This window comes from Gopherus evgoodei, chromosome 12 (genome assembly GCF_007399415.2).
Source record: "Gopherus evgoodei ecotype Sinaloan lineage chromosome 12, rGopEvg1_v1.p, whole genome shotgun sequence".
NCBI classification, from domain to species: Eukaryota; Metazoa; Chordata; order Testudines; family Testudinidae; genus Gopherus; species Gopherus evgoodei.
Genome location: NC_044333.1, coordinates 40,781,909 through 40,800,030, shown reverse-complemented (window position 1 = coordinate 40,800,030; position 18,122 = coordinate 40,781,909). Strand labels below are relative to the sequence as shown.

At 59.5% G+C, this 18,122-nt stretch overlaps 1 protein-coding gene across 5 annotated transcripts in view; it reads left to right on the top strand.

Moving 5' to 3' along the window:
* Positions 1 to 17,025, top strand: part of VPS9D1 (VPS9 domain containing 1) — a 28,938-nt gene extending 11,913 nt beyond the window's left edge. For 2 of the 5 annotated variants that reach the window (XM_030581412.1, XM_030581411.1), the window contains exons 11-15: positions 350 to 479; positions 1,206 to 1,414; positions 2,970 to 3,054; positions 8,327 to 8,431; positions 13,662 to 17,025. In XM_030581412.1, the coding sequence (XP_030437272.1) occupies positions 350 to 479; positions 1,206 to 1,414; positions 2,970 to 3,054; positions 8,327 to 8,431; positions 13,662 to 13,755 (623 nt within the window). In that variant the 3' untranslated portion in view covers positions 13,756 to 17,025. Of the gene's footprint in view, positions 1 to 349; positions 480 to 1,205; positions 3,055 to 8,326; positions 8,432 to 13,661 lie in introns of those variants that run through there. The other 3 variants (XM_030581413.1, XR_004002790.1, XM_030581414.1) reach the window with 3 other exon arrangements.
* Positions 17,026 to 18,122: the final 1,097 nt, after the last annotated feature.

Below are 18,122 nucleotides of genomic sequence, written 5' to 3'. Positions count from 1 at the left end.
TTCTCCTAGCGTTTCTGGCACCTGCGGTGGTGGGCTCCTGGGAGCCGCTGCTGTCATGCTGGTAGGACTGGGGGCCAGCAAGCCACCTCCTTGCTCCGCTGTGACACATCTGCTTCCTGCTCACCTGCCCCTGCCCTCCCAGGTCGGATTGTTGCAGGCTCCTGGGTCTATCCCGGGCAGGCAAGTGACAGAGTGTTGCTCCTCCGTAACGAACACATGCAGAGGCAGCGTGCGTTGCCGGGCCCCACCCCTTTCTCACTGTCAGTGCCTTCAGGAGATGCTTGCTCTACGGGCTGGCCGTGCTTAGAGAGCCTGACCCAGCCTGCTGCCCGTAACACTTCCTCCCCAGACAGGCTGCTCTCCCTGACCCTGCTGGCTTTTGAGGGCCTGAACACCGCCTCCTCCAAGGACCAGTGCCTGGCGTGCATTGAGGAAGCCTTCTTCTCGCCCCTCTGGGCTCCCCTGCTGGCTCTCTACAGGTACCTCAGCTCTCCTGCCCCTCCGGCCTTGCCCCGGGCTCCGCTGGTGTGGGATGGCAGAGCGTGGGGCATGGGAAAGGATGCTGCATGTGGGAGCCGAGGCCCAAGGCTTTACCCACCTGTCAGGTTCTACTGGAGAGAGCCCAGTTCTCCAGACCGAATTCTCGGTGCTAGTGTGTCGCTCCGCGTGTGGAGCTGTGGAAAGGCCAGCGGTGGCTCCGGTGGGGCTGCTGATCCCTTTCCCACAGACAGCGTCATTTGCTGCGGAGAGCAGGCAGCTGGGCCGTGGGGTTTGAACCCGTCCATGTGTGTCTGTGCATTGGCGTGGAGCATGGCGGGCGGGGCCCAGTGCTCCTGGCAGGCGTTGCTCTTGTATTAAAGGTCAGGGTGGCTGCAGCCTCTCCCCTCCCTGTGTGAATTCGGAGCAGCCCGCAGGCTCCTAACGGATACCAGGGCAGCCCTTAGCTGGCAGAGGTCAAATGCGCCTGGTGTTCTAGCCCATGCCTGGCTCCCGTGTGAGTGGAGCAGTTGGTGTGTGTGTGGCAGTGCCATTGTGGGGCCTGGCTGGTGTGGGGTGGCACCAGGCTAGTGTAGGGCAGGAAGAACCCAGCCCGTAGGCTCCCCAGCCCCATGGCCGGGAAGTGCTTGTGGGCAGGATTTGGCAGGACTCTGGGAAGACAGTGCCCTGCCGTGCATTCCACCTCCTTTCTGCTATGCACCCCGCAGGCGGGTCTACCAGGCCCGGGAGGTGGCCCTGTCCAGGAGCATGGAGCGCTACAGGAACGTGCCCCCTTCGGAAATAGGAGTCTCTGCTAACCTCTTCCCCCAGGCCAGCAACGGCCATGCAGCAGGTTCCTACCCTTACAGCACGGCGGTGCAGGAGCTGGGGCTGATCCTTCTGGAGAGCTGCCCACAGAGGAAGCTGGAGTGCATTGGTGAGGCTCGCTCTTATTTAGGGGTGCAGGCGGGGCACCCAGGAACCTGGCTCGTTTGGTTTGTTTTTTATAAACTTGTCAGTTGATTTTTCAGGAGTGGGTCTGTTTAGGGCAGGAGAGCCCCGAACAGCTGGGGTCTATTCTCTGCTCTGCCACTGATTTCCTCTGTGACCTTGGGCAAAATCATGTCCCGAGTATGTGCCTCGGTTTCCCCCACAAGACCCTTCAATGGAAGGACGCGCTAGAGAAGGAAAGAGCCACTGTGATTTACTTGTTTCTGCTCTTCTCCCTGGTGAGTGGGGGCCGCTGTATGAGAACTGCTTTCAGCCCCGTGACTTGGGATCTTAGTCAGAGGCTTGGTAGGGTCCCACGCTGCCCCTCTCAAGAGCAGAGATCTCCTGTCCTCACCCCGTCCCTCAGTTGGCTCATCTCAACCGTCTGTCTTTACTTTGTGCATCTGTATTCTCTTGTTGCACTGTTACCGTCCAGCAGTTTGAGCCTCTCTACCCAAGGCAGCCGTAGGCTGTGATTGCGGCTCTAGGCAGCAAAGCTCTGCTCCGTTCCTCTCTGGGCCTGTCCCTGATGCTCCCTTCGACGGGAGTCCGCGCTCCAAGCCACGATCACGATACAAAACCCTGCCAGCCAGGAATCGACCAGTGAGGAGTCTGGCTGACCTGGTTTTGCGTTGGGCAGCCAGCAGCTTTAACCCTTCCCAGGCCTTCTCTCCGTCTGGAGACCGCAGTGCGTTTGGTCGGCACTAGCACCAGTTCGCAGGGAGCCAGCAGGAGGCACAGAGTGAAACTGACTTGCTCAGGGCAGTTGGGAATAGAACCTGGGAGCCCTATCCCCTGGTCCCCTTCTGTACCCGGCTGTCTAGAGGTCCCACGCTGCTTGCTGGGAGGAGCAGAGAGCTGTTTGGTTACACGGTATCGGCTGCTCCTCATTTCTGTCTGCAAAACCACCCTCAAAGAAACCAGAAACACAATGGACTCCTCCCTAGTGATGTCCCCTGTGGCAGCAATGGCTGGAGTTGCCACAGGGATGGTAGAGAGGAGGGACGGGTAGCCCTGTGGTTCGGGCACTTGGGAGACCCGGGTTCAGTTCCTTGCTCTGCCACAGATTCCCTGAGGGACCTTGGGCATGTCACTTAGCTCAGCTCCACATCTGTGCCATGGGGATAATGGCACGAGGCGGGGAGGATAAATCCGTTTGAGGTTGCCAGGTGCTCGGATGCTGGGGCCATCGAAGTACGTCGGAGAGTCAGGGAACAAGCTGTGATAGCGAACGGGCCAGCCTGTGGGATGGGGAGCAGGAGAGGACGTGACCATGAGACAATCTGTTTGAAGACCTGGGTGCTTGAGGCCCCATACAGTAGCCATCCCCTCTTAGCCGGGGGTGGGAAGAGATGTGGGCTGCTAATCATCGATCCCTGGTGCAAACACAGAGGGTCTGCTTTGGGCCCCAGCATGGCCTGAGAGAGCCACCTGCACCTCCCGCTGCAGTACGAGCCCCCCGTGCATGTTGTCACTAATGCTCTGTGGTTTGTGACTTGCAGTGCGAGCCCTTCGTGTGATCTGCGAGTGCGCCGAGGAGTACTGCGCTGCCCGGGAGAGCCGGCCCCAGCCCGCGTCTGCGGCCATGTGAGTGCAGCTTGACTCACCTGGGGACATGCACCGGAGATGGATGCATGGTGGCAGGACATTGAGCCCAGCTGGAGAAGACTAGAGGGGGGAGGAGCAGTAGAAACGAGCATCAGTGGAAAGGAATTGGGGGGCATCTGAGGCCCCAGAGCTCTGTGCACCCCCAGGGCTGGAGGAACATGGTGGGTTCACACCAGACACTCCCCCAGCAAGTGAGGAGCCCAGGTCCCTGCCTGCAGGAGATTGCTCCTGGAGAGCTGCTTGGGGGTGTTACTCTCTTCTGGGCTGCCCCCTTGCTGCCAGGCAACCTGATTCTGTGGCGGGTTCCCTGTGGCTCACCCTTGTCTCTGGGCTGCACCGGGACAGCTCTGTGGGAAGCCAGATCCTGCCCGTCAGCCAGGCGGCCGTGGTGGAGCTGGAACTGGGCCTTGACGGATAGCTTCAGACAGCGCCCCCCCCCCAATGTGACTTCTGCTGAGCCTGGGCTGCGGCAGGGAATCGCTGGGCCAGGGCTGGCAATTAGCGAGCTTCGACTCTGTCCGTTGGACTTAGCCAGCCAGCGGGAGACGGGAGTGAGAGCAGGAAACTGAGTCCCAGCAAGCCGCAGACATCCCGCAGGCTCGCTCCACAGCAGCTCTCTGGGGAGGGGGAGGGCACCAGGCCTGTCAAAGGCATTAAAGCGGAAGGAGGGAGACAGGCCAGTCACTCAGCTGCCTTGTTCGAGAGGGGCAGGGGCGGGGAGAGGCAGTGATAGCAGCAGCTTCTGCCCAGAGTTTGGACTGGGACATTTCAAACAAAGGGGCAAACTCCCCATAAAGTGAGGGGGCAGCAAGGAACACCAGGCCAAGGTGCCCGGCTGTGAGGGGCTGCAGCCCCCGGCGGTGGGGAGGAGACTCCTTGACACTCACTGCCGGGCTGTTTTCCCTCCTTAGCTCGCTGGTTGTGTAAAATGGGTCACTCTCGGCAGCTGCCCTGCTGCAGCTCGGCCCAGCTGGTCCTGCTTAGCGCTGCCCCTGCCTCCATCCCCAGCTTCCTCTGGCCATCCCCAGCTCGCAGTTCCTGCTCAGCTCCTCTTCCCAGGCTGCCCACCTTGGAAAGCTGGCAACCTGATGGTGTGTGGCACAGACCCCTGCCCAGCGAGGGCTCTGTCCCCTTCTGCTCCCTGCGTCGGGCTGGAAGGCAGCTGGAGAGGTTATCCAGGCCAGCCCACCACTCTGAGGCAGGGCCACGTGTCCCCAGACCTTATTCCAACCTATGCTTCAAAACCCGGCCCTCCAGTTCCAGTGGGGAGAGGAGAAGCCAGCTTTCCAGCCCCCGTGCTACACACAGCCCAGGGCCCTCTGGGGCGAGGCACCCCATGGCAGAGTCCATGGAGCAGAGCGGGGTTCTGGTGGTGCCAGTTGATGGGGGACAGTCTCGTGCCAGGGGGTATCCCGGAATGCATTTAAATCTCTGCCCCAGAGACGGCTGGATAGAACCCTTGGGGTCCGGGCCTGGGGGACCAGGAAGCTGAGCAGAACGGATGGTCAGCCACGGCCCTGCCCCCCCACTCCCTTGGGAGCCCCCGAGGCTGGGCCGAACGGGCAGAGACCCGTTGGAACTGGAAGGGGCCGTGGCCTCCCCCCAGTCCTCACTGCTCTTCTGGAAGTAGCAGAAGCGAGAGCCGGGCCACGCCTGGTTCTCGGCCGCACTGGGCTGGGGACCATACAGCTGGGTGAGGCAGTGGGGAGCTCTGCCAACCAGCCGGGTGCGAGCGCCCTGAGCCCAGCCAGCCCGAGGCTCCTGTCCAAGCCATTGTGGCCGAGCTCTGTCCTTTCCCAGGGCAGCCTGTAGGTGGCACCCTCCTGCTTTATGTTGCAGCTTTTGTGTCTCCCCTGCCCCCCACCTCGCCCCCCCTTCGCATGGTACAAAACCCTGGCAGCTGATGCAGCAGGACGCCCTTTCTGCTGGGCTGTGGTTACTGGAGCCCCGGGCAGCTGCCTTGCTCCTCTTGTTCCCCATGTTCCACTCGATGCCTGTGGTTGTCGTCCTTCCTGGCTTCTTGGGGGATCCTCCTGCGTTGTCTGGGACAGCCCAGCTCTTGGGAGATGAATGATCCCGAAGCAGCTTCCGGGGCCTGTGTGCGTCATTGCGCTGCAGTGAGCTGGCCCGGTGCTGTGAGGCAGGGAGTATGTTTGCCCTGTCTGTGCCTTTCTTCTGGTTCCACGCTCCCTGTCGGGTGGGTCTGTCTGCTGCCGCCAGGCTGGCCTCCTTCCGGCGGTCTCTGTTCTTCGGGGACCTGGGGTTGTCTCTGACCTGGAGGCTGTTCTGTGCCTCCTGCTGAGAACTGAAGCAGTGCAGCTGATGGAAGCCGGCGGGGGCTCCTTCCTGGGACGGCTTGTGAGTGACTGATCCTGATTATTACTGCCCATGCTTGGCATGCCCCAGGGGCCCCAGCCAGCGTGCTCAGCTTTTGCTGTTCATTAATCCCTTGTTACTTGGAGATGTTTGACGCCTACCCACCCAGCACTGCCCAGTGGGTAGCTCCTGCCCCTCCCCCTGGCTAAGGGCCGGTTAGCTCAGGGCCCTGCACTGCAGCCCCTAGGAGCTGAGAGACTCGCTGGGGGACTTCCAAACCCCCTTGCTCTCCGTGAGCCTCTCAGGGCTGTGGGTAGGGCCTGGGCTCAGCTTTCTTCCAGCTCAGTGTCTGGGGCGGGGACCGTGAAGGCTGCCCAGTGCTGGCGTCTGCATCTGAGAGCAGGTGTCCGTGCTCCTCAGAGAGTCTGCTAGCAGGAGAGACATAGGTGTCAGCATATGCTTCCTAGGCGTGCTCTGCCCAGCCCCTTGTCCAGCCCACAGCACTTCTGCCGTTCCAGCCCTGGGCCCCCTCTCCTCCCGGCCAGCGCCCCTCAGTCCTGCCCCGCTGCCTCGTGGGCACCCGCTTGGCACCATTCCAGCCCTGGGCCCCCTCTCCCCTCGAACAGCGCCCCTCAGTCTTGCCCCGTGGGTACCCACTTGGCGCCATTCCAGCCCTGGGCCTCTCTCGTCTCAGCCAGCATCCGTCAGTCCTGCCCCGCTGCCTCGTGGGCACCCGCTTGGCACCATTCCAGCCCTGGGCCCCCTCTCCTCGAACAGCGCCCCTCAGTCTTGCCCCATGGGTACCCGCTTGGCGCCATTCCAGCCCTGGGCCCCTCTCCTCTCGGCCAGCATCCGTCAGTCCTGTCCCACTGTCCTGTGGGCACCTGCTTGGCACCATTCCAGCCCTGGGCCCCCTCTCCGCTCGGCCAGCGCCCCTCAGTCCTTCCCCGTGGGCACCTGCTTGGTGCCATTCCAGCCCTGGGCCCCTCTCCTCTCTGCCAGCACCCCTCAGTCCTGCCCCACTGCCCCGTGGGCACCCACTTGGCACCATTCCAGCCCTGGGCCCCCTCTCCACTTGGCCAGTGCCCCTCAGTCCTGCCCTGCTGCCCCGTGGGCACCCGCTTGGCATCATTCCAGCCCTGGGCCCCCTCTCCTCTTGGCCAGCGCCCCTCAGTCCTGCCCCATGGTTGCCTGCTTGGCACCATACCAGCCCTGGGCCCCCTCTCCTCTCGGCCAGCGCCCCTCAGTCCTGCCCCACTACCCCGTGGGCACCCGCTTGGCATCATTCCAGCCCTGGGCCCCCTCTCCTCTTGGCCAGCGCCCCTCAGTCCTGCCCCACTACCCCGTGGGCACCCGCTTGGCATCATTCCAGCCCTGGGCCCCCTCTCCTCTTGGCCAGCGCCCCTCAGTCCTGCCCCACTGCCCCGTGGGCACCCACTTGGCACCATTCCAGCCCTGGGCCCCCTCTCCACTTGGCCAGTGCCCCTCAGTCCTGCCCTGCTGCCCCGTGGGCACCCGCTTGGCATCATTCCAGCCCTGGTCCCCCTCTCCTCTTGGCCAGCGCCCCTCAGTCCTGCCCCACGGTTACCTGCTTGGCACCATACCAGCCCTGGGCCCCCTCTCCTCTCGGCCAGCGCCCCTCAGTCCTGCCCCACTACCCCATGGGCACCCGCTTGGTGCCATTCCAGCCCAATGGAAAGGGAGTTTTGAAGTGGAATCTGTTCCTGTGTAACCCTGACTCACTGTCTCGGGACGGAGGACGGCAGAGCAGTGAGTGCTGGGATGGAATGGAGCCCGCTGGCAGTTACCTAGGGAATGTGTCACTGCTGCCTGCCAAGCCCTGGTGATTCACCTGTCCAGGGCCTTCACAGCGAGGGTAGGGACACAGATGCCAAACTAGAGACATTGAAACTGGACGCCAGCTGCTCCTGAGGTATCCAGCCGCTGTCCAGCCTGACGGGAACCGATGGTTCAGCTTACTTGGAGCTGCCCAGTATCGACAGGGACACCCCTTGTGCCCTCGCTAGCCTGGGTACTGACTGCTGCTTTGAAGTGACAGGCATGGGCTGCGCTGGGAAAGGGCCCATTGGCCCAGCTGATCTCTACTCTCCAAGCCTTCCCTCTGTTCCATGGGGCTGGAACAGTGTGTGCAGTGCAGGGCCTGAGAGTCATTGAATCAAACTAAACCCTGGATATGATGGAAACCACTTCAAGCCAGGGGTGCAGCTGCACCCCTCGGTCCAGCACCTCTGACTCTGTCCTGCCTGCTCAGGTTTCTGCTGGGCTCCGTTCTGCCCCTGCGTTCTGAGTCTCTGCTGGCGATGGCGCAGGGAACAGAAACCCCGGGTGGCTGGGTTTCCAGACTGAGCTGTCAGCGTTGGTGCTTGGGGAGGCTGAATCTTGTGTTATCCTTCTCTGGTCCCATCCTCCTGGGGATCACAAAGCACTGGCAAGCCAGCGCATCTCGCAGCGCCTCTGGGAGGAAGGTAAATAGTCTCACCAGACAGGGAAACTGAGGCAGGGGAATGGAGGTGACTTCCTGCAGTCACACAGGGAGCTGTTGGCAGAGGCAGGCACAGAACCCAGGCCTCTGCTGGGCCATGCTGCTCCTGTCCTTGTCTTGTAAAGTCAGTGCTCTGGGTCTGGATCTCCTGTGGGGAGAATCCCGTTACCCTTAGGGCTGGTAAGTTACTTTCCCTGTCCTGCTGCCCCTTGGCCAGGCCCCCTCTGCTGCCGGTGACCAGCTGTAGCAGACAGGCTCCCAGCAGGCCTCCTGCTTTCACCTGGAATTGATTTATGCACTAACAGTCCTAGAGTCGATGGCAATGGGCACTGCAGCAAACCCTCTGCCAGCTGGAGAAGGACCTGCCAGGTGGAGGGGGATGTCTTAGCTCCTTCGGGAGAGTAACCTGATTGTGACCTGTGCCCCCTGCAGTGGTGCCGACGACCTCTTGCCCATCCTGGCCTACGTGGTGCTGAAGAGTAACCTCCCCCAGCTGGTGGCGGAATGCGCAGCGCTGGAGGAGTTTATCCACGAAGGGTAGGAATGGGGCGGGGGGACGGGATGAGGATTCCTCCTGCTGCCTCAGTTCCTTTGGCGCTGGTGGGTCTGTGCACCACCCATTCCGGACTAAATAAAGCCAACTCTGCATTTCTGGGCAGTTAACGCCTGGCTGCTCTGTGCCAGATGCTGGAGGTGGCTTCTCTGGGCCCCATCCCAGTAGGTGATAGGCCAGTGAGTGGGTGAGCTGGCCCGCCTCCTGTGGCAGCTAGGAAGGGGCTGGCACTGGAGCGGGGCCGGGGAGGGTGGGAAGTGCCAATATGGGAAGGTTATGGCCTTTGGAAACCTGGCAGCAGATACTTCCTGCCCTTCCCCAACTCCACTCGTTCAGCCAGGATGCTGACCAGAGTGGGGCGCCACCCACAGTTCCCCTCTCCTGCGCTGCTTTGCCGTTCCCCCGGTACTGATTCCCAGCGAGACCCCTGGAGATTTGCCGATGGCTTCATCACACACTGGATTCCCCCCATCCACAGCAGCAGTCAGTGCCTGGTGTGTCTGGGGCCAGTGGCCTCTTCTCCTGCAGCTGTGATGATGCCTGTCACCCCCCTCGAGCACCCAGCTACATAGCAATTGCTTCCCTCCGGCAGGGGGCAGCAGTTTAAGGGGATTTAGCAGAACCCACCACAATACAGGACTGGATCTAGCTCTCGCCTGCCCTTCTCCATGAAGCTGCAGGGAGAACTGAGGCAGAGGGACTGGGCTGGGCGCTGGGGCCACGCCACCGAAAAGTGCTGTGGGCAGAGCTGTCCTGGAACCGCAGCTTCCATCCTGTGAATAGTTCACATTTCAAAGCAAGTGTTGGTTCCAAATTGGACCAAGGTGCTGGGTGCAAGTTCCTCTGCGGGACGGACCCGTCCAAATTGAGTCTGTTTTGGAAGCACCAAACTGGAGTTTTTTCAAGGATTTCTGTGCCTGGCTCCGTGGTCGTCCCGTATGCCATGCTCCCTCTGGAGCTGCTGCAGACCCAGGAGCATGGGGACGGAGGGAGCCTGGTTGGCAGGGAGCTGGGCAGGTGTGCTGCTGTCGTGGCATCCGTGGAAAGCTGGCTTTGGAATGGACACTTTCCTGCAGAATGTTTCAATTCCATGAAATCAGCACTTTCCAGCGGGTAACTTTGCACCAGCTCTAGCCAGGGGCTCTTTAGTAACAGCTCCATTTGGGCTCTGGCTCCTTTCACACAGCATCCTCTAGCTGCAGGCTGGGCCACCAGGTCAGTGCCGGGTACTTGACAGCATCCCCTCCTGCAGCACTCAGCTTCCTTGGCCCCGCAGTGCCCTGGGCTCCCCTGCGTTGCCTGAGATTTGTGTGGTTGGCACCTCAAGGTGCTTAGACTGCAGAGCTGCTGCCTCTCGCCCTGAGAGGTGACCGCATCTCTGCTGCCCGGCCACCTAGACTGAGCCTGCCCCGGGGCACAGCTGGGGTGTCCTTGTGGGTAGGGCACTGGGCTGGGACTCAGCAGATGTGGGTTCAGTTCTGATCCCTGCCACAGGCTCTTAGGTGACCCCAGGTAAGTGCTCTAACCCTCAGGTTAGTGCCTCCATTCCCCAAAGTAGCACCCTAAGCCCATTGGTCCCACTCTCTGCACTCCCCGAGCACCGGGGAGGGGAGTCTCTGAAGTCCAGCGAGAGGCTGGGCCTGCCTTGCCATCTTGCAGCTGCTTGTGCGGGTGAGGCTCCCTCCAACTGCCCGTTCCCCTCAGGAATCCCGTGGTGAGGAGAGAGGAGCATTGACCCTGTCAGTGCCAGTGGCACATTGTGTTGACAAAGGCAGCACGCGCCAGAGGCCTTAGAAATATGACAAGCCCTGTGCAAACCAGCCCGCTGCCTCTCCGCTCACGCCCTGCTTTCCACAGCCCAGCTGAGCCAGCAGTCTGCTGCCACGCCCTGACCTGTAACACGTCTGAGCAAGGCGGGAGTGTCTGGGCAAGGTGGGCAGCCCGGCTGCAGCTGGCAGGGCCTGGCTGAGCCCTGATGGTACAACAGGCGGCTGAGACGAGCACGGGGCAGCCTGGGATGTGTTTGAGAGGGAGCTCAGCAGTGTGAGCCCAAGAACTGCTGCTGGAGGGGCCCTTCTGGCTCATTGGCCCCTCAGCCCCCTGCACTGCTGCTTTCACAGGGCTGAGACCAGCCATCTGCCGCCCCTGCGAAGCCCCCTCCCCCTCCTATCTGCAGATCAGATTTTCAATCCCCCCCTCAGTGTGGCCATATCTGCATGGTGGCTGCTCCCTGCATGCTGAGATCCAAAAGAGCGCCCTCCTCAGGCTGCCTCGGTGCCTGCAGACCTTTGCCTACCTAGAGCCAGGGGCGAGGAGGGGTTTCTGCATGGGGTATCTGGTTTGGCTGAATTCACACGGTGTGGCCCCAGGGGTGCCCGGGAGCCAGCTGGACCCTTCAGCAGGGCCGGCTCTGGGCACTAGCAAATGAAGCACATGCTTGGGGCAGCAAAAACCCTAGAGCTGGCCCTGCCCTCAGGGTCCTGTGGTTTGATCAGTAAGTTTCCCTCCGCAGCCCTGGCCAGTACTGCGGGGTAGAGTGGTGGGAGCCAGGCTGGCTGTCCTGGGATGGGGGGGACCTAGCATGCAAACCCTGCTCTGACCCCCAGGCCTGGTCTCCGCCCCCACAGCCAGTGGGGAACCACTGGCTGGGCTCTTGCTGCCGGCCCTGCTGGGTACAGTCACTAGCCGTGGCTCCCAGAGCACTTCAGACACCGGTGGAGCCTGATGTCCCTGTCCCCAGGACATGGGTGGGGACCGAGGGGCAGGGCCTCTCCTGCAGACCCAGCGAGTCAGTGCAGAGCTCACGTTAGAGCCCGAGTCCGGCCGCCCCTTTTAGTATTGGCATCAAGTGTCTGACGAAGCCAGAGCGAGCCACTGGGCCACCCCAGCCCCCTGGCCCTGCTGCAGCCCCAGGGCCAGGCAGAGCCACTGTCCAAGGCTAGGCCCCTCAGCTTGGCCAGGGAGCTGTCACAGCGAGTTCGAAACCGAACGAGCTTCATGGGCCCCCTAGAGTGGGCGGCTGGGGGGAGCTGGGCTGACCTGGCCCAGTACGGCTGCTGCCCCCTTCCTCAGCAGCCAGCTGAGAGCTCCACACCAGGGGTTATGCTGAGAGGGAAGTAGCGCCCCCCATGAGGCCCTGGCCCCCTTGGCGTGCCCAGGGGTTTGCTTGCCCCATTGCCAGGGGACACGTGCCCCTTGGCGAGGGTGGTATGTCCTGTGCTGGGCCGGGACTTCACATGAGAGGGGCTGGCGGTTCCCTGAGAGGCTGGAAGCCCTGGGCTGAGGTAGCTGCCCGGCCAGGTGCCCTGTACCCAATTGGGCCATGTACTTGGTGGGGAGTGGCAGGGAGACCCCAGGTCCCAAGGAGTTAACGGTGCTTTCTCGGCGTGGCGGGCAGGGGAGGGAGGGGACGAAGCTGCTGGTGGCCCTGGGAAAGCAGAGCAGTGGATTTCTGTGAGCAGCATGGCATCCTCGCTCCTTCTCATGTCCTGCTGCCGGGCACTGAGCACTAACCCAGCAGGCTCTGGCTCTGTGCGGTCAAGGTTCCAGGCAGGCCGCCAAGCTGCGGCAGAAGCTCTGGCCTGTTCCTACTGAGCTGTCCTTGTGATCCTGTTAGCTCCAATCAAACGTGAAGAGACTCAAACCGGCTCCTCAGGATGGGGGCCTTGCAGTGACAGGGGCTGCAGAATGGAGGGGGCTTTAATCCCCCTCATGCTCTCACTGGTCCCCCCAGGCCTTTGGCAGCAGCTGTTTGGCTTGTCATGTGCAGAAGGGAGTTGGGAGAACAGGCCCTGGCAGTGGAAGGGGGGAATTGGTGGGCTCAGAGGACACAACTCGAAAGGATCTGGGGCATTGACAGGGCTGCATCCGAAGGTGGCTGACGATGCCTCCTTGGGAGTGTTCCAGTGACGTGCCCCCACTGAGGCATTTGGGATTCAGGGTTCCCATCCTTCCAAAACCCTCTGACTTTGCAGGATTCCCCTGTTGGCGGGAAGAGGCCCTACTCTCAGGGAGAATTGATTTAAATCACAGATTTTAATCATGTTTTGTATCTGTACTTTTAGTTATTTTCCTAAAGAAAGGTTGATTCTCACTGGTTGGTAACAGTTAAAACATGCTGATTTGCAGTTAAATATAGCCTTTACACTACATTTGGTGCTGCTTTTTGCTAATCAGGAGGATACACTATATTTAGAAACATTTATTTAAGCACTTATGTAGCTTAACTTGTATTCATTGAGATTCTTAATTTTTCATTGCTAGAAAATGGTGAGTGATACATTTCTGCTTTACTGGATGAATAATATTTTACTTGTGATTTGTGTCAAGTTCTGTTTGGATAGAAATTCAATTTCAATTAAAAATGCACAAAACCAGCATTTAATTTTTTTTTTAATTTAGTAGAACTTCCGTAACAGTTTGGGAGACAGAAGAAAAGTTATTTGAAATGCAAAACGTGTTTTGATCAACTTTTTAAACTAACAGATTTGTTACACAAAGGAAGTATTGTCTGTAGCTAGTAAACTGAAGAGATTGTTTCTGGTTGTTGTGTCTTCTAGGATGATAGAACTAGTAGATTGCATCCTCTCACACCTAGTTTTTTTCAGAGAGCAGAAGAGGAAAACAAGCTTTCCTGCCACTGCTGTCAAAAGTTGGTTTAGCCCTTCCACAAATTCAGGCTCCAGGGACTTCCTCCAGTTCAGGGCTTTGACTGTCTTTAAAACTTGGCAGCAGACACGTATTGCTTCATATTGCATTTAACGTAAATGATTGTAACAGATGATGATAAATTGAGGCCTTACCCTAGGTTGTCAATTTCAGATTTAATTTTAAATGGGTTTATTTTTCAAGCAGAGCCCTGTAACTGCTGTACCCCCTGCTTGGCGGTTAACCCAGAGCACTCGCCGCTGGGGTAGTGGGGAGGCCAGCGGTCTGGGAAAGAGAGGGGAAGGCTGAGCTTACACCATCACTGGCCTTGACAAGTTGTTGCCTCTGTACCCATGGGTGGGACAGGCGTGGCGAGGCGGTTAGTGCATGCTGGGGAGGCTCAGAACTCGCAGTGGAAAGGGGATACAGCTGTCTGCAGGACCCGGCGGGTGGTGCATGCCCCACTAGGAGATGGGGTGGGGCTCTCTCCAAGGTAGGCCATGCTACTGATTGAAATCCCTCCCTGGGGCTTTCGGGGTGCCCTGATCTCTCTTGTTTCTGTGCCAGGTACCTGATTGGAGAGGAGGGTTACTGCCTGACCTCCCTGCAGAGCGCACTGTCCTATGTGGAGTCCTTGCACAGAGAAGCCATGGTGAAGTAATGGGACTTCACATCCGCCTGCTGAGCAGATGGGCCCCGCCCTGATCACTCAAACCCCCCTCGGCTGGGAGATGCAGCTGATGCACGTATTCCGGAGACACTACCTGGGGCCCGACTTGAAGAGAGAGGCCCAGACGTTCCCACCTTCCCTACCCCTTTGTCCTGCCTGCTGTGAAGGGCAGGGCATGTTTTGTGCAATGTTTTGGGGTGGCAGTGACCCGGGGTTGCTGCTTGGGTTGCTCCGTGCCTGTCATGCTAACTGTAACTACTGCGCGGCGAGGGGAGAACAGGCTGCTGGCAGGGTTCGACCAGTGACTGCTGCTGTTAGGGCCTGTCTTGATGCTTTTTAGGAGCCTGTCTTTGCTGCTTTTGTGTGGGGCTTCCTGCAGCCCTCCCCCTGGAGCACAGGCTCAGGGAGGCGGGGTCTGCAGCAGGCGGTTACTGTCCTGCCGTCCCTTCCCCCAACTGAGAGGGACGGCCTGGAGGGCTCTTGGCCCGGACAGCTGCCCTTGTTTTATCTAGGGAGGACTTTGAGCTGAGTGCAGGGTCTCCTTGGGGGCCACCAGGCCTGGCCAGGGCGTTGGCTGTTGGTGAGGGAAGCCTGAAACAGGCCCCAGCTTTGTGAGTCCTCGTCTCGAATGTTGCCTATGTGGCCACTGCAGGGTCCCTGGGTGCTGCAGCTTCCGGCATGGACGGTTTTATCTTCTAAGGGACATTGACCGCGTGCTACCAGGAGCTGCTGTTGGGTGTCAGCACCATGCTCCCTGCGGCTGTAGCGCCTACTCGCCTGCCCCCCGGGCTGCGCCAGCGTTTGAACTGTGTATTTAAAGCGTGTGAGAGAGAGAGCGGCTGTGATACCGTGTCTCAGCACCCATCTCATTTCAGCTGCTGCCCAAGGAGCCCTGTAGGCTGCCTCTGGGGCCTGTTCTGGGCGGGTGCTGGAGTCTGATTCTGCCAGCTAATGCGGCGCTAGCGTCTGTGCACAGCGCTTGGCGGTGGAGCCAGAGGCTAGTGTGTGTCTGGGGTGGGGGGCAGCATGTTCCAGTCCCAGAGGAGAGTTGGGCGGAATCTGTGTGTTTGTTCTCCGTGACTCTGCACGGGTGCTCAATTCTGACCAGACAGCAGCTGGTGGGGCAGGGATGTGGCACCGCTACCCCCCAGGCTGGGGAGTGCTGTGCCCATGGGAGCTAGGGCTGCAGGGCAGCGATTTCCACTGCCTCAGCTACTGGGCTCATTTCAGCTGGAGCTTTAAAAGCTACTGACCATGGGGCAAAATCCCTGGCGGTGAAAGACTACTGGATTTGCTGAAGTTACTTGAAATCCTCCCTGGAGAGGGTGTCCGAGCCGGCCGCGGTAGCTGTCAATGGGGAGGTGAGTGAAGAACCTGCTGTGTCCCCCTGGAGCAATGTCCTGGCCATCCCTGCCCCCTACGGGCTCAGGGAGATTGGTGGCAGGGTGGTGGTGCTGCCCTGGGCATGGCTGGGAGAGCCGTGATCTTCCGGGGCTGTGGGGGTGCAAGCTGTGCAGAGTAGAAGGGGCTTGTATTAATTTAGATAGAATAGAAGGACCCAAAGAGTCACGGGTGTTAACAAGACCCTGTTGCTGTCAAACGAGGTCTGGGTTTGGTATACGGAGACCTCGGCCTGCTTCGCACCATGGCAAACAACCCTGAAAATCCTTCGGACCTTGTGTTAAAGAGACGAGACAAGGAAAAACATAAAGCCTTGCCCTGGGAAGTATTAAATAGGATTTTCATGTTAACAACACCCTGTTTGCTGTCCCTGTAGCTGGAGAGATTTTAGCTGGAACCCCCCTCTGCCAGTCTCGCAGCCCGTGAGAACTGTCCTGCTGGGGAAAGGAGGAGTGAGCTGAGCTGGGTGCAGCTGTCATTGTTGTTATTCCTGTTCTGTTTCCTAAGGAGACAAGACAAGACGAACACACACAAAAGGGGAGGGAAAGGAACAGCAAAGAGACAATGCAACCTCTGTCTCCGATGCTGACTTCTGATAACCTCGCCGGTGGAAAAACACTGGCACGGCACACAGGCTGCCCAGCTCCGGTGAGCCCCAGCAAACTCATTCCAGCTTTGGGCAGGGCGGGGCGCTGCTTTTAGCTGCCTCTCTGCTCCCAGCCGTGTGCAGAATATACAGTCTCAACCAGCTAAGCCGGGGGGTGGGGTGAGGAAAGAAGAACTAAGGTGGGGAAGCAAAAGGACCTGGGGGGAGGGAGGAGATGAATTCTCACATCCCAGGTGGGGGTTACCCTGGCGCTGGCAGAGGTGTTGACGTCATCTGGGTCCCTCTTTCTGGCCTGGTCAGGACCTCTCTCAGGATTAGGGTGACAAATGCCCGGGGTCCCAGGAGACGGGGTGGCAGCCAGGATGGTGAACCTTTCTCCAGTAGCTAATTTTTCTCCCCACTGTCTCTTTAAGGACCCCCCCAAGGGAGTGGTGGGCAGAATAACTCATCCCCTTGTTATTTTGTTTGCCAATTAGGCCTAGTTTCCTACACACCAGTTTTGGTTCTCTGATTGCTGGGTGCACACGTCTCTTGTTCACCTGGCAGGATCTTAACACAATCCTTGAGTTACAGCAATAGGCCTCTTGGTTAAACTAATTTGGCCTTTCTGTCACCCATTGCACCTTTCCCACCACCGTCTGTTCTAGGTGATTGTGAGAGCTTAGAACTCGTGCACTGGGCACAGCTGAGCTCACCATTCAGGAACATTTGTGGGCCCAGTTATCCCAATGGGGCCAATCTGCTTCACTCCGTCCAGGAACCCCCATGGCAGCTCCCGGGGCCTGGATTCCTGGGTGCTCAAGAGAGCAGTAGAGCCACGTGTGTCTTGGGGCTGGATGGTAGGACTGGGGCAGCTGTTTCCCTCCATAGAGCCCTGGGTTTGGGTGTGGGGAGAGCTGGGCCATGCTCCAGTTGGTTGGGGCCTTTGACCGTGCTCAGCCATAGCAATGGCTGATTTTTGCTCATCTGGCAGCTGCCCTACACAGGAGGGCAGGGAGCAATGGGACCTGCCCATCACTCTCTTCCCCGCAATGGGAACCTCCACCCAGCATGTTCTTTGGGCTCCCAAAAAGGAGATTTCTTCTGTTTCAAAGCAACCTGCTCTAGCCGTTAAACTGAGCTGGCCGACGGCTGTGTGTGCAGCCGGGTGTTTTCTGTCCCTGCCATTCACCACTCCACTCTCTCTCTTTCAAGGCTGCTTTGTTTTAACGGTGGAGGGATTGTACCATAATAAATGCTGCTCCCCACCCCCATGGTGTGTCTGTGCTGGTTCCTTGCCTGAGTTCCAGGCGTGACTTCAGAAGCAAGGAAGGAGCTGCAGCCCCAGCTCCATCCTGACTGTCCCTGGGGAGCTGCCCTGGAGAAGTAAAGGATGGAGTGGGCCTGGGAGGCAAAGCCCCCATCCCCCTTTAGCTCATGGCTGTGCTGGTCCTGTAGCTAGAGGAGGTGGCAGGCTGGCTCTGAGTTCCCTTTAGCAGTCACCTGGGTGGCGGCAGAGGAGATGCCGCTGCACGGAGCAGAGGGTGCTCGCTTGCCAGGTGCAGCCAGAGGTGTGTTGAGAACTCCCTGCTGGGAAGCTCCTTGCCTGGCAGCGAGGAGATTCCTGGGGTTCGCTGAGTGGCTCCAGTGGGGGAGAGATGGGACAAGAGGCTCCCTGTCTTGGCAGCGGCGGGAGGACCCAGCTCAAAGCGGGGCGGGGCTGGGTGTGCGGAGGCGAAGCTGCAGCCTGTCCCTGGTGGTGAGCAGCAAAGCCTTGGGGCAGGCAGACCGATCTGTGCTAGGAAAAAGCTAGAGCCTAATGTGGAGGCGACTACAGTGCTACCATGAATTTTTCTATAGCCTCAGCTGGAGTCCTCTGCCTGGCTTTGGTGCCTTGTCTGCAAAGAGCCGAGGGGGGAGAGAAGGCAGTAGGCCTGGGGTCTGTCCAGCAGGGAGCCAGCCAGGCTCTCAGTTGCCCTGTGCTGTAACTCAGGGATGTGAACAGGGAGCGCAGGATACAAGGAAATATTTTTGCACATGACCCATGGAACTCACTACAGGATGTTAGAGGCAAGTGGCTTAGCAAGAGTCAAAGGCGGGCTTAGACATTTCCAGGAGCACTAGGGTGAGGTCAGCGAGGCTAGGGTGAGCAGGAGCCTTGCTCCTGCTCGTGGAAGAAGCTGGCGGCCAGGTGGTCTCAGGAAGGAAAAGTCCTGCCATTGGGGGATAGAGCTGCTGGCAGGGGGGCTGTTCTAGGGACTACCCTTCCCCCGGAGCATCCAGCATTGGCTGGGCTTGGAGACGGGCTGCAGGCTGACTGGGCCAGCGCTGTGCCAATGTGAAGGGGGAGCTGAGCTCAGGGCTGGAGCCT